General features: G+C 42.1%; 1 protein-coding gene across 1 annotated transcript in view; it reads left to right on the plus strand.

Annotated features, from left to right (window-relative positions):
* The first annotated feature begins 4,439 nt into the window (after nt 1-4,439).
* Nucleotides 4,440-16,097, plus strand: part of si:dkeyp-72e1.9 (syntaxin-binding protein 4) — a 35,154-nt gene continuing 23,496 nt past the window's right edge. The window contains exons 1-5 of the mRNA XM_061223351.1: nt 4,440-4,507; nt 9,712-9,785; nt 11,331-11,426; nt 14,318-14,387; nt 14,708-14,782. Of these exons, the coding sequence (XP_061079335.1) occupies nt 4,440-4,507; nt 9,712-9,785; nt 11,331-11,426; nt 14,318-14,387; nt 14,708-14,782 (383 nt within the window). The remainder of the gene's footprint in view (nt 4,508-9,711; nt 9,786-11,330; nt 11,427-14,317; nt 14,388-14,707; nt 14,783-16,097) is intronic.

Consider the following 16,097-nt stretch of genomic DNA (forward strand, 5'->3'; position numbering starts at 1 on the left):
CATTAAACATACAGGTAAACATAAACGCATTCAATCTGTTCATGGCTGAAACAGCGCTAAACACAAAATATTACGCATTCAGTGAGTCAAATAGATTAAAAGAACGTTGAAACACGAGGACACTAGAGAATGATAACCAAACACTGCATTTGGTGATAATCCGCGTTGAAAATATAGCGATGATTCCCGTTGGCAATTTTTCATTAAAATTTTTAAATGTTATTTTGCCCTTGAGAGGATTCCTCTGCCTAGCGACTCGCTAAATTTAGAGTTCAGAAGCTGGGACCTGTTTGGAGAGTAAGGCGGGGTCAGGCCCATACACTGCTGGAGCGTCAGGGGAGCGTCAGGAGAGGCTCAGTGCCGGTTTAAATCAGTGGCCCCAAAGAGACATACTGTAAAAGCACATCTCTTAACCGTTCCACCTCAGCCCTGCTACGGGAAAACGGGTGCTGAGGGCTTACTATAAAAGTAAATGAAAATAGTTAATTACACAGTGTAGATTACACGGGTAACTCATCTATACGGGAAACCTCTGAATTACTTGCTGATTTTAGGTTAAATACCAGGGTTAAGGACCACTTCTGGCTGGATGCTGGGGAAATGGGCAAGACACAGCCTGTAAAAAGCATCTATGCCAGGATCTGTCAGCTAGAAATGTTTTGTAGTAAGCCTATCTGTTTAGGAAAGCCTGAGACACTGGTCATCACACATAGCATGTTCTTTCTCTGGTCATTGGGGGTTATTCTCCTCCCTTCTGCTTCCTTGTAAACTTTGTTTTTATTGCTTGCTCTTGTTTTTACTCTTGTCATTTGTTTTCATCTTGTACAGCACAATGTACAAGAGCTTAGGAAAAGCACATCACAAATAAAATGTATTTTATTATTACTATTATTATAATAATAATAATTATAAGTAGTAGTAGTAGTAGTAGTAGTAGTACAGCTGCATCATTGGAAGTTGTTTAGCAGTCAAAAGCACATCATCTGCAACAAGACTACAAACATGCCATCACAGGGTGGCCTTGGGTGTCTGCAGGTTTAACTCCTGTCCTGGTGGACCACAGTGTCTGCAGGTTTAACTCCAGTCCTGGAGGGCCACAGTGTCTGCAGGTTTAACTCCAGTCCTGGAGGGCCACAGTGTCTGCAGGTTTAACTCCAGTTCTGGAGGGCCACAGTGTCTGCAGGTTTAACTCCAGTCCTGGAGGACCACAGTGCCTGCAGGTTTAACTCCAGCCCTGGGGGACCACAGTGACACGGCTCAGGCAGTAAGAGCAGTCGTCTGGCAGTCGGAGGGTTGCCGGTTTCATCCCCCGCCCGGGCTGTGTCGAAGTGTCCCTGAGCAAGACACCTAACCCCCAAATGCTCCTGACGAGTTGGTCGGGGCCTTGCATGGCAGCCAAACGCCGTCAGTGTGTGAGTGTGTGTATGAATGGGTGAATGGAGAAGCATCAATTGTACAGCACTTTGGATAAAGGCGCTATATAAATGCCTGAGGACACCTGAAAAGAACTGATTCATGCTTAGCTAACTTGTTTCACCTTTCAGTGAAAGCGTATGTCTTAAATCAGGGGTGTCAAACTCCAGTCCTGGAGGGCCGCAGTGTCTGCTGGTTTTTGGTGCGTTTCAGAATGAGAGAAACAAGTCTTTCATTGGCTAAAGAGTCCACGCACCTTGTTCTCAAGGCCTTAATTGGCTGCTGATTGAAAGGAAATCACAAATACCAGCAGACACTGCGGCCCTCTAGGACTGGAGTTTGATACCCCTGTGTTAGATGGACTGACTGACTAGCACTAACGTGCTTGTTGGATAGCAAGTTTGCCCACACAAAATAAATCTGCAGGAAACTGATATATTCAGGCATACCATTCAAACATCAAATTACACAAGTTTGGTCAAGTCCAAAATGTACACAATGTATTTATGAAAAGTGGGTGATGTGTATGCAAAAGCATTTGTCCTCCTGGTCAGAGCTGATATGAATATGCAAGTCAGTAGACCCTGTTAGGGAGACCTCAGGATGCAGGGACCCTTCCTGGCCCAGGAACAAAAGCCTGTGTATCTCCCTCCTCCGGCCTGCAGGGGGCAGACAGGCATTTGTTTTTATCGTCCGCAAGCGGGTCAAACCGCTGTTGCAGATGAACTGAGATTAACCTGCCTTGGCTGCACAGCATGCCCACGTAATTTCGAAGCAGGTCATATTAAGCGTCGCAGGTTTCACGATCCCCCGCCCCCCCCCAAACCCAACGGCCAATGGGGCAGGGGCGCGTCCCGCGGGTTAGTTTCCGGAAAACAGCGAACATGCCGGTGGGCGGAGCCACAGACGCTTCCGTCGACGAATTGCCGTCGTGATTTTTCGCCGCTGCCCAGATTATCCTATAATCTGATAACAACCCACTGTGCAGATTTTGTGATTAAAGTTGATGCAAATGGTTGTTGCTATGGTAACTGGATGGAAGGGGGAAAATAATTCCTTCCTGCGTGTGTGTGTGTGCGTGCGTGCGTGCGTGCGTGTGGGTGCATGTGCTTGCCTGTGTGTGCGTATGTGCGTCCCCTGTTCTTTTCTGGAGTCCGTCCAGGTTACATGAAAGGTTTTCCCAGGTTCTGGTGTCAGGAATGGAGTTTTCGTACCAAATGTGAATGTGGCTTGGCCAAGTTGATATCATATGGAAAGCCCACATCATCAAGATTTCAGAACTGCCTCCACAAGTGTAATTCCCAGTAATATTTTATCCAATTAGTATTTCATCATTAGTTGTTTTTATAAACACATGCACATGTACACACACACACACACACACACACACACACACACACACGCTGACACACTCAGACAAACACACACAACCACAAACCTGCAAAATAAAGGCAGTGAACTACATTGTACTTTTGGGCTTTCATGGGATCCATTATCTGTTCTCATGGGTGGTGGATTCTGGGACAGTAAAAGCAGGTTCACTTTCTGTAATCCACCTCAGATATTCTTTGAGAATATTACGTTTTCGGCCAGAGAAATTATTTTGGTTCTTTTGTTTGATGAATATACTTTTCCTTTGAAGTCATTGGTCTCAGCAACATGGATCTGCCTCACAGGTTTATTACAAAAGGACACAAATCTTAACCCCATTTAAATTGTACTGGTCCTAAAACATTGGGAAATTCAAACAGGGTTTGACCACCAAGGTTTGACCGATGTTTGCATTTGAATCAGAGCTCTCTGGAACCGACATAACCACTTTCTCATGCTTGATACCATGTGAATTATATGAGAATATTATTAAATATCTCACCTCATTGCTGAAGTTAAGTAGAATGCACATTGCCATTTCATTTAATCCGGACAGAGAAAGATAATATTCTACAGGGTACCTTTATGTGGGCTCATGTGAATTTTGACATTTGAAGTTTTACTGCATGAACTTTAGATGTTTGGTTTATTCCATTGTCCCTCCTAGGTTGGGATACGATTAATAAAAAAATGAAAGCTCAACGATCTCCTATCACAGTTCATTTGTGAGCTGGATGTTATTGTACACGAGTACATAATCTATTTATGCAAAGTAAGCCTGTCACAAGTTGTTGTCAACATTAATGATTAAACCGCCCCATGACAGTGTATCTAAGCACATTTGTCAGGCATGATGTAATAAGGACAGTGGAGAAATGGCTGGCCTGTTGATTCATATTAATAGATTCACACAGTCATTCATTCTGTGACATCAGTTTAACAGTCCTACTGCCGATAGTGACATGTTTTATATTCTTCCGCTTAGGTTCCATTGTTTTCATTCAGTAAAGAGATCGTCTTGTTCGCCCGTTCGCTTGTTTATTAGAAAACCGTCTGATGAGTGTGGTAAATGCTGATGTATTACAAATTCATTGCGTTAATGAAAAAGTGTCCTGGAGAGATGCAATAATTCAGGCTTGCCTCCCTTTCCTAAAAAATAATATCATTGACATGAATCGCTTTAAGAATTACTTTACACTATTGAGCTCCTGACGCAGTAGTCGTGGTGTTATTGGACATGATTACTTTTGGAAGATGTTAAGAACTTCAAAATTGCTTGTTAAAACCTGATCACAAAATATGAATCTGAGAAGAAGTATTGAGAATGAATCCTCAATATATATCGGTTCAAACAACATTTGGAAAATAAATTTAGTATTTAATCGTTAAAAATGCAAATGTCATAAATGTTGTTTTACGACTTCCAAGAAGAACTTAATATAGCCTACGATTGTCATGTGAACATCGTGCCTCTGGTATTGTGCTTATATTACATAAGAGCAAATCGGTTATAAAGGTAGCGATGTTTTGGCTGTTCCGTCAACGGCGGGCGGAATTAAAGGGAATAGAGAGGATTATGTGGTCCGCGCTGGCGAAGACCTGCGCGCCGTGCTGAAGCAGAGGGGAAATATACTACACGTTTCTTACGTCCTTGGATGCGAAGAAGCACATTAGAAATGCCAACGTTTTCTGTCATGTATAAAGGAGCAGTGCTGTTGAGCAGGTAAATGGGAACGCTCGGGTGGTGGTAATTGTTCTTAAGAAGTGTGCTGTGGAATTATTGCATATAGCCGCGTAAAATACGTGGTGCACGACTGTATGTGCATTCTGAGCTCTTAAACCGCGTTTAGGCAGTAAGATTATCCGAGTTCAGAATGTTCAAAAGGGCGATGGGTTTTCTATTTACATGACCAGTGTTTCAATCCCGATCGTATTGCATACGCTTAAACGAAAGTTTATCAGCGATGCTCCATTGTGACTGAGTTGTAGGATGTGGACATGTGCGTATCGGGAAGAGGCTGTAATCCGCGACTACTGTGCCTTAAACAACAAGGGAGACCTAGTTTCGCTGTTCTGTAATCAGTTTGCGAATTAGGCTACGTGGACTAAGTAAATGTCAAGGGTTATTTATCCAGAATGTGGTATGGTTTAACGACGATTACGGCAATAAACACTCTAAAACATGACGTTTTGTGAGTTGAGTCATCGTTAATGCACTACCAAGTGCTGAAAATTACAATTAACAGATGAATTAGCCTCAACTGCATTCCTTGTAATGACGCAGACCTTCTCAATATCATTTGAACTTTGCCCGTTGTGTAATTCGTAAAAACACGATAAAAAAGGAAATCTGGGGTCGATTATTTAATCCTAGTTCATATATTCAAGAATCTTATTTCACAAGAATGAAGCATTCTGAAGCCCAAACTACAAAACTTTCATTAAAAAAATTTCATTTTTATGTTTTGACATGTTTAAGGTTTACTTTGTTAAATGCGACCTTCCAATTTCCACAGTTTCTCAGTGTCACAGATTTCGATGAAATTGGTATTCTAACAATTTTATGGAATGATTTTACAGTTACAGTGTAGTGAAGTCAAAGAACGCATGGCTACAACATAGATAATTGAGTTTTCAACAAAACACAGGCTGTACAAAAAGTGATACTGTTACCAGCTCTTGTTCAAAATGAGCCATGTCCAGTTTATTCATTAGAACCACCCCATAAAAAGAGAGCTTTCTCCTTCAATTGTATAATTGGGAAAACTTTGCTTAATTCTTGAGAATAACATCTCCAGTACAAATTAAGAAATGCAAGAAATTAAGTTAACCATCACTTACACTTGACAGTGGTTCCAAACCAAATGTGATTACACCACAGTGACCACTTTATTAGGTAGACCTATTAATGCAAACATTTAATCCGCCAATCATCTGACTAAAACTAAATGCATCAAAGCATGCAGACATGACCAAGAGGTTCAGCTGTTTTTCAGATCAAATGTCAGAATGGGGAAGAAATGTGATCTGAGTTACTTTGACCATGGAATGATTGTTGGTCCCAGACAGGGTGGTTTGAATATCTCAGAAACTGCTGCTCTCCTGGGATTTTCACACACAACAGTCTCTAGAGTTTGCAGAGAATGGTGCAGAAAACAATAAACATCCAGTAAGCAGCAGTTCTGCAGGAAAAATGTGTTCTTAATGAGAGGTCAGAGGAGAAGGGCCAGACTGGTCAAAGCTGACAGGAAGGTGACAGTAACGCAAATAACCACACATTACAGCAGTGGTGTGCAGAAGAGCAAATCAGAACAGAAGAGTAATCCAAAAAACTACAGGCTAGCAGCCAGAACTAACCGCTGGAGAGTATGGCTAAAGCACATGACATAGTCACCCCACATAGTGGGGCAACATGGCTCAGGCAGTAAGAGCAGTCGCCTGGCTGTCGGAGGGTTGCCAGTTTGATCCCCAGCCCGGGCTGTATCGAAGTGTCCCTGAGTAAGACACCTAACCCCCAAATGCTCCTGACGAGCTGGTCGGCGCCTTGCATGGCAGCCAATTGCCGTCAGTGTGTGAGTGTGTGTATGAATGGGTGAATGAGAAGCATCAATTGTACAGCGCTTTGGATAAAGGCGCTATATAAATGCCAACCATTTACCATTTACCATTTACCATTTACATGACAATTTGACAACAAGACACAGAAACAGAGGGGTTTACATACACCGGTAACAAGAGGGAAATACAATCAGGTGTAGGGAAACAGTCAGAAAGTGGGACAGAGAATGAATGAACTGACAGACAGACTACGGTGAGCACAGAGGGTAACAAGAAATGAAAACGCTAAGGATTTAGACAAAACAGATAACAGAAAACACAGATCCTGAGAGCCACAGTCTTTCTCTGATCAAGCACAGTTAGCTATTGGACCACTGGCGGACTACATAAATCCAGTTGTGAGAAACCTTGGAGTGATTTTGATCTAAGCTTTGACCATCATACGAAAACACAACTAGTGCAGTCATGCTTTTATCAGGTGAGAAACTTTGAAAAAGTTTTAAAAAGACCTGTTTTATCCTTTGACGACACTTGAGAAGTAAATGCAAGCTTTTATTTATTTACGCTATTGTAATGCTGTGTTTACATGTCTGAACCACCGATCAGTTGCTAGACTCCAATCTGTTCTGCCACTAGACTTTTGACTGAGATTAAAAAGTGTGACATATTACTTTATTAGCTGCCTTCCATTGGTTGCCAGTGAATCAGAATCATTTAAAAAATTTTACTCATCACTTACAAGACCTTACATGGTCTGGCACCAAATTTTATTGTAGAGTTGCTAGCTCCGTAAGATCTACAGGTAAGGGCTTTTTAGCTGTCAAGCTTAAGAACAACAGGTGATCACGCCTTTGCTGTAAAAGCCCATAGACTCTGGGACAACCTCCCCTTGACCATTAAGAGCTGCTGAGTCAGTGGCCTCTTTTAAATCCCTTCTTAAGACCCATTTTTATCTAACTGCCTTTACAAAGTATGATCTGTGACTGACATCTGTTTTATCTGTTTTTATATATTTATATTACTCAATTTGCTGTCACTCTATTTTATATTTTTATCATTTTATTAGATTTGATCATTTTAAGTTTTTTATTGTGTTCTTTTTACGTTATTGTGTTTGTATGTTTTTCTGATGTTGTTTCACCTGCTTCTATGTCATGGATAAAGGCAGGGCTCCTGCAAAAACTTAACTTAGCCCAGTTTCTCTTGGCTTTATAACGAAAACAAAGTGATTTATGTATATTACTCCTTTAAAGAGGAATTCCACCTTGAGTTTTTCTTTTGTTAGAAAAGTTGCTGTTTTTGATGAGCTCTCAGCCAATTCCCAGTTAGTGAGTGCAAAGATATAGCCCGGAGCTACAGTGCATTCTCTCGGTACCTACTTTAAGTAGACTACAACAGGGTGCTTATCTTGCAGTCTATGGGTGGGCATCAGTCACACGTTTGGACTTCTACTGAACACAAAATGGTGCAGCAGGGTATTTAACACGGGTGAAAGGAGGATTTTATTTTTACTGGCCACAACAAGAAAATGGTTCATTGCAGTTTTGCAAGCTAAATACCCTTCAGATACGCTGTATGAGTGTGTAGCAGGCACTTTTTCCCAATTAACCGAACAACGCCCTTCACCTAGTACAGGGGTCGGCAACCCTGGTCCTGGAGAGCTGCAGGGTGTGCTGGCTTTTGTCGTTACTCAGCACTTAATTGATCGATTAAAGTAGTGGGCTACACAGTTAACTCGCCTCACCTGGTTTCTTGGGTCTGAATCAGTTGCTGGTGTTGAGGCGAAAACAAAAACCAGCACACCCTGTGGGCTCTCCAGGACCAGAGTTGCTGACCCCTGACCTAGTATGAGAGGTCAGGTGGCAGTATCTCCAAATTCAAAGTACCCACTGGTTGCAGCGGCCAATGTTTGTACTTCTATTGCTTCGGCCAGCCTCTAAAAGGCTCTGTTTTTGTGTTATTTTCTTGTATCTTGAGCATCCGGATTGGGATAATCCACATAAAAAGACAGGTGCAGCGGGAATAGATTCAAATACAATTGTCTGAACCACTTCAGGAGGTGGTCTGAGTCACATTGGAGACAGTTGTTGTACAAGGGTAAATATAGCCATCTCTCCAAGACGCATATGACAACCAAAACTCATATTTCATAATCTCATCAGTGGCCTTCTGTTGTCTTCTGTTGCATATTGTCTACAGAATATGGCATCTTCCCTTAACATTATGAAACTGAAATATGGCATACAAACTTGCTATCTTGGAAGTGGCTGCCACTGTTCTGAGAAGTGGAACAAAACAGGCAATGGGTTGTCAGGGTGTTTTGATGCAAGTCGCATGAAATGACCAGGTGTGAATGGGACCTTAATCAGTTACGCCTTGAGCTATTAAATGGGGTTAATGTTGAAGTTGTTTTGCACTGGAATTACCATTTAAGAAGGTTCATGTTTTGATGTAACATGCATGAATCCTTTCCTCTCTCTGTTTTTATTTGCTTGGCATTAGTAGCATGACAAAACAATAATTATATTTCTAGAATAAATATGTAAATCATAATAACATATACATTTGTATATAAATATATAAGTATATAAAACAGCCCAACTACCTATATAGATGCATACCTACACACTGTAAATACTTTCATCGACAAGTGTGCCCATACAGTATTTGTACTTTTAAATTACATAAAATTTAGCAAATGCCTTTTATATGTACATGTAACAAAAATTAACACTCATAATATGATAACAACAGTATAAATAACAGTAATTCCGCACTGTGATATTAAGAGCAACAAGGCAGTGCTAGTAATTGCAGTAATAATAATAGTAGTAATATAATAATTCCGTGGAAGCTGCATATGTGCCTGAAAACACTTGACAATACAAACACAGCAGCGCTCGTTGTCTTCTGTCGATTTGTAATCCACGATTGAGGATTATTGAAAGCATAATATTGACCCGGGTGAGTCCTTTTGTACAGCTGCATGAGGGATTAATCCGTGCAGCGCATTACAGAAGCTGAACACCCGTAACTAGCAGGCGCAGACACTCAGCTGCGCATTTCATATTAGTAAACTCCTTACCGTCGAAACTTCCGCCAAGTTTTCCTATACAGTTATGTACTGTCATCATTTAGAACACCACGTGTGACGGTACCTATTTCAATTAATTTCTTTCGGAACAAGGAACAGCTATTCATGACAACCGCTCGCCAGTGTTATGTTATGCCAAGGAGCATGCTACAGTCTGAGAAACAGCGATGGTGCTGAAGTCTTTGAGAAATGGTCGTAGTGCTCCAGTGTGAAAAATAGCCGTGCTATTGTGTTATTATGCCCTTTTTCTCTTGTTTCTCCTCTGCCACTCGAAGGACATTAATGGGACCGCATGGAGTCGATCGAGCCGTTTACTCTATGGACTTTGCAGACTGTGAAAATGGACTTGGTAAGTTTGCTTCTTCTAATAGCACACAGTGTCACGCAAAACCTATTTTAGCGCAACAAGTTTCAAGTTGAAGGGAGTTCTGTAGTCCTTTAACGAAAACGGTACTATGTAAGGACAGAAGCTCGGGTTTTGATTGGTCATGCAAAGCACCTCACATTATACTCACTGGCCTGGGTCAACTTAGTCTACCTGACTTTAGTGAGTTTGTGGCAAAACTTGATATTCTGAGAATCATGTTTTTGAGGCTTGGATGTTGAAAGAAAGGAAAAAGGGGGAACATATTCTGTCTCAGTGCTATATAAACATCTCTCTTGTCTTCTGAAGGAGATAAGCTCACTAAAGCTGCTCCTGTCAGGAGCTGAGAATAAAAACATCCCTGCTAATCCCACGTTGCACATGAAGGGTTTGTCACCCTTGTTGAAAATGTATGAATTTCTCCCACACCCTAAGCTACACAGAACTGATGGCTGCTCATCTGTTATTTAAACGGACCTGTAAATAACCACTACACTGAGGTCTGTAGCTCAGGTATTTTCTACAAAGTGAAAATCATGTTGGAAGCTCACAAGCATCTTTCCGGTTTATCTATTTAAAGGTACAATAGGTCATTTCAGGCTTCTAATGGTCAAGAGAGGAATAGCAGCAACAAACACCTTCAAACCACAACACTGTTTATCCCTCCCCCTTCTCTGTAAATGCAGTGACATTTAAACGCCATTGGCAGTGGCAATTAGAACCAATTTTCAACCAATGAGCTTGAAGTATATTTTGAAACCTAAATTTAAGGACTATAAACACAGGCAGAGTTAACATGCCAGTGAGCCTTTTTCAATGATAGGAAGGGATTTACAATGGTATTGTAACAATGTTTTAACATAATGATCTCACCTATTCTACCTTTACATTCAAAGGAAAAAAACCAAAACAGTTTCTTAGTGACACTGAAAAACATTACTGGTACTTATTTACTACATATCTCAGTCTTTCAGGGTGTGTCGTTTCAAACTAGAATACTTTTATTCTCCTCGTGGTCATAGCCAGCATGATAAAGGGAATTGTGGTATGAAAAAATGGCTCAATCTTATTCAGAATGAGTGAATTTACATTCATGAATTCAAGAGTATGTATCTTGTACTGTAAAGTATTGTGAAAATACCGAGCCCAGTTGAGCTGTTGCCCAAACTATGCCCAATCAATTCAATTTGCCACTGGTGGACTCCAGTCAAGTTCTAGACACAGCTCAAGGATAATTAGAGTGAACAGGATGTGACCACAATTTGGAGTGCCACAGCAAAGGGTCTGAATACTTATGTAAATGAGAGATTTTAATAAACTTACAGAAATGTCCAAATAAATCATTATGTCATTATGGGTTATGGAGTGTAAATTGCTGGGCAAAAATGACACAATAAAGTGTGTGAAAAGTGAAGTCTCAATATTTTCTGTATATGTACCTGTAGATGTAGGTGAGGAAATATCAGAATAGAGCTGGCTAACATCTTAGAACTCTTTGCTGTACAATCTACCTCCCCTGTGTCAACCTAGGAATCAAAGTGATTGGAGGGGTGAAGGAACAAACGGGAGAGGACTTCGGAGTCTACGTGAAAAGGATTTTACCTGGTGGCCTGGCTGCAAGTGATGGTAAGCACATTACATTGCATTGCATTAATGGCACTTGGAAGACCCTCTTATCCAGAGCAATGTGCAGTTGATTAGACTAATCAGGAGACAATCCTCCCCTGGGCCTTGCTCAAGGGCCCAACGGCTGTGTGGATCTTGTTGTGGTTACACCGGGATTCGAACCACCGACCTTGCAAGTCCCAGTCATGCGCCTTAACCACTACACTACAGGCCGCTCCCTTTAAAACGCCACATGCTCAGTTTTAGCTCCATCACAACCCAGTGACTGTAATACTGTTGTCTGACGGCATTTGGTTTTAGTTATTTTGTTTCTTTCCAATGAGAGGCTCCAGTGGAAAACGCATCCCCCAATAGCAAGAGTGTTAGCAATAGCAAGAGTTCCATTTGCTAGACTGCTGCAGGGTTTAGTCCCCAGCCCATACCTTCTCATGTGTTAGGGCAGGGGTGTCAAACTCCAGTCCTGGAGGGTAGCAGTGACTGCTGGTTTTTGGTGTGTTTTAGCACGAGAGATACATTTCAAAGTCTTTAATTGGCTAAAGAGTCCACACACCGTGTTCTCAAGGCATTAATTGGTTGCCGATTGAAAGGAAACCACAAACACCTGTAGACGCTGCGGCCCTCCAGGACTGGAGTTTGACACCCCTGTGTCAGGGTGTAGAAGTTAATCTCTGTGCTTATCGGTCATGTGTCTGACTGGCAGGATTGTAGGGTACTAGATTTACAGAACAAGCTCAATTAAATGTAATTACATTATAATCACCTGGCAGACTGGCAGATTTTCTTATCCAGAGTGAAGTCCAGTACTGTGTACTTGTTACAGACAGTTAAATGCGTGTTTTGCTATTTATGGATTTAATGCTTTTAACTTGAAGAATGTATGCAGTTGTAAATTGCCTGGGATTAAAAGCGTCTGCTACATGACCAAAATCTAAATGTACACAAGTTTGAAAATACCATTGGGGGAGTTTTATTTCGCACATTCGCTTCAACGGGAGCTGCACTCAACATGCCCGGTACACAGTTCTAGATAAGGTTTGAATTTACGTTCATCTATTCATTTTACTGTTGATGACACTCGCATTCAGATAGCACTGTGTTAAATGAACAAGTTTGTACAACTTTATATCCAGTAGGGACCACATGTTGTCTTAAACACAGTATTTTCCTGTATTTTTCCTGTATTTTTGTGTGTGCATGTGTCTGGTCAGAGAAAGAAATCCCAACATTGTAAACCCTCAGACAACTTAGCAGGTTAAGTAGATTTACAGAACAAGCTCAATTAAATTAAATTACATTATAATCACCAGGCAGACATTCTTATTCAGAGTGAAGTACAGTACTGTTACTGAATACAGAAACTGCAGAAATAGTATGTGGTTTCTCCAAGAGACAGAGGCCCGTTTATAGTCTAATAGTATAGTACGTTTGATGTTAACGACACAAACGGCTACTTTTATTGTGAGAAAAAAGTACCACCACGTGGGTAACCCATCTTTTACACAACCAGGCCTGTAACATCACCCCAAAAGGAAGTCCAAACAAAGGAAAAATAATATCTAAAGGGGATTGAATAGAATATTGTAATAAAATATATTGGCCGCAAGCAAATTTATCACCGGCCATCTCACAGTCCACCATTTTAAAATATGATTCAAAATGAAAGCACAGCTTTCAAAGTGCAGGAGTCAGCAGGAGTAGTGTAGCCACCTCTCTCTGTTGTCACTGATGCTGAACACCAAGTCGGCAGTAAAATATACTAATATTAATCTGAAATAGAATATATGGGATCCTCTCAACTCTGTTAAAGCTGTATTGACACTGAACATTTCACTGTGCGTGCATGACAGAGACAACTTGGCAAGTAACTATTACATTATGTTACTTTTTATTTAGCAGGTGCTTTTATCCAAACTGTCGCACAAAACAGTGCATATCAAGGTCATAGAACAAACAACCGAACCGGTCAGATAAGGTACAATTCATATATGATTGCTTGTCAGGCCAAGAACATAAGTCCAGTACACAAGGTAGATAGTCCAAGTCTGTAACTACTATACAGACATCTACAACTTCAGAAACTACAGTACTGTACAGTACAAATGTAGTGCAATAATACCAACCAGTTGAGATTTCATCAGTAAGGTCAGCATTAAAAAGAATGATTTTGAAAACCTGTTTGCAAACACAAGGAATTATCAGCTTAGGTTCTTACTCTTGTTTAATGAGCTTACAGATTCTGTGATATTGACCTGATAGCTTGTTTGGTGACCAGCAGTTATAAATCAGTAGCGATGTGAGAGTTAGGCTTTGAGTAAGCCTCAGTTCATGTTTCCTAACACCATTACCATATGCTACAGCCAAGACCCTGTGTTGCTGGTTTCGAATGTCACTATAGCTGAATGCATGACAGCACAATTAGTTGTGGTTAAGCAATAATGACATATTAACTGGGTAAAGTGACATATTAACTGGGTAAAGTGACATATTAACAGGGTAAAGTGACATATTAACTGGGAGAAGTGACATTAACTGGGCAAATTGACATATTAACTGGGTAAAGTGGCATATTAACTGGGTAAAGTGACATATTAACTGGGTAAAGTGGCATATTAACAGGGTAAAGTGACATATTAACTGGGTAAAGTGACATATTATCCTGCAGTTGCTAATGTGCTTCAAAAAGGCAAACAAGTTCCTGGTCTGATTGTCTGACAGGGAATAATTGAGTAAAAATGAGTATTTCCCTATGTACATTGCTGTGATGTCTTTAGTTGGATTTGCAATGTCATAGCAATGTCATCGTGTGAGTGGTAGCTCCACCCAGTGCCCTGTGTCCAATCATAAGAGAGCTGCTTGCGCTGATTCCTTGTTTCCGAATCACATTCAAACAGGACATCTTCAGCCAGGGGACCAGATCCTGGACGTGAACGGGGAGAGTTTGGTAGGAGTCACCCGTGAAAGGTGTGTGGTGCTTTAATCATTCTAAAGCAGGGGTGCACAACTCCGGTCCGCCGGTCTGAGAGCTGGTTTTTGTTCCAATCAGTTACCTTAATACATTTTTCTGACAGCTCTATAAATGATGTTTCGTCACTTGAGCACAATACAATCTTTAGGATACACTTGCAGTCTGCAGCTGTAGCTGGTCCATATACGAATGTCTGCTCAAGACATTATTTAGCTAATTCAATTGTTAAAGAAGCTGAAGCGGATCGGCCCTTGCTGTGCACCTGTGTTTTAAAGCCTTTGCCAGTTAGCTACCAAGCCATCCCTTTTGTTTACAGGGCCGTGGACATCCTCAGAGCCGCCTCCTCAACCAATCACATGAGGCTTCTAGTTGCCAGAGATGAAGAAGCAAGGTGAGATGCAGCTTAGAATGTGTGTGAGGTCATTCTGCTTAGAATGTGTGGGCAAGTGTAAAACAATGCGCTACAACTGTCAAATTTTACATTTGGAGAGAAATTTATTATAATTGGTTTTCCGGGAGTTTCCGGGTTTCCTCCCCCTCCTCCCACCCACACTTCCTCAGACCGCCGTAACCTCCACTCCCTCTCACCCTCTTCCTTTGCCTGCACCGTCACCGCCTCACTCCCCCCTCTCGAATCCTTCTTCAAACTCCTCACTAACTCTGCATCTGCCACCCTCCTTTCATCTCTCTCCTCCGCCTTTGACTCTCTCTGTCCGCCTGTCTCAAAGCCACCTCGCACATCCCCTCCCAGTCCTTGGATATCTGACACCCTCCGTACCTCCAGGGCCAGCCTCCGCGTAGCGGAGAGGAAGTGGGGGAAATCCAGAGACGTTCAGACCTCACAACCAGTCTCTCCTGGCGGCATTGTCTTCCGCTGTCACTGCCGCCAAAGCAAAATACTATCAAACACAAATTCCCCGGAAACTTTTCTCTATTTTCTCCTCTCTCCTCAACACACCGCCTCCTCCTCCTCAGTCCTCCTTCGCTGCTGATGACTTTGCTGATTTCTTCGATGAGAAGGTCACAGTCATCCGCAGATCCTTTACAACCACCGCCCCCCTCACTGTGCCCTTCCCCCCCTCTAGGCCCATCCCTTCCTTTTCCACTTTCTCCCCCCTTACGGACTCTGACGTTTCTCAACTCCTGCTCTGCCACCGCCCTACAACCTGTGCCCTTGACCCTATCCCCTCTTCTCTTCTCCAAACTATCACACCTGACATTCTCCCATTTGTCACCTCCCTTGTCAACTCCTCCCTGTCTTCCGGCTGTTTTCCGGCATCCTCCAAGAGGGCCCACATCACTCCGCTGCTAAAAAAGCCTACTCTGGATCCCTCCATCATCCAGAACTACCGCCCGGTATCTCTTCTTCCTTTCCTTTCTAAAACTATAGAACGATCCGCTTCTACTCAACTTTCTTCTTTCTTTTCTAACAACAACCTGCTAGACCCCCATCAGTCTGGCTTCAGATCGGGCCACTCGACAGAGACTGCGCTCCTCTCCGTCAGTGAGTCACTCCATGCCGCACGAGCAGCCTCCCGCTCCTCTGTCCTCATTCTCCTAGATCTCTCTGCTGCCTTCGACACTGTGGATCACTCCATCCTTTCCGAGAACATTGCGGCGGTGACCCGGTCTTGCAGGTTCTTCCTATACAATATACAGAGAATCCGCCCCTTTCTCACCCCCTACTCGACCCAGCTCCTGGTCCA

Source organism: Conger conger, chromosome 16, assembly GCF_963514075.1.
Source record: "Conger conger chromosome 16, fConCon1.1, whole genome shotgun sequence".
NCBI lineage: Eukaryota > Metazoa > Chordata > Actinopteri > Anguilliformes > Congridae > Conger > Conger conger.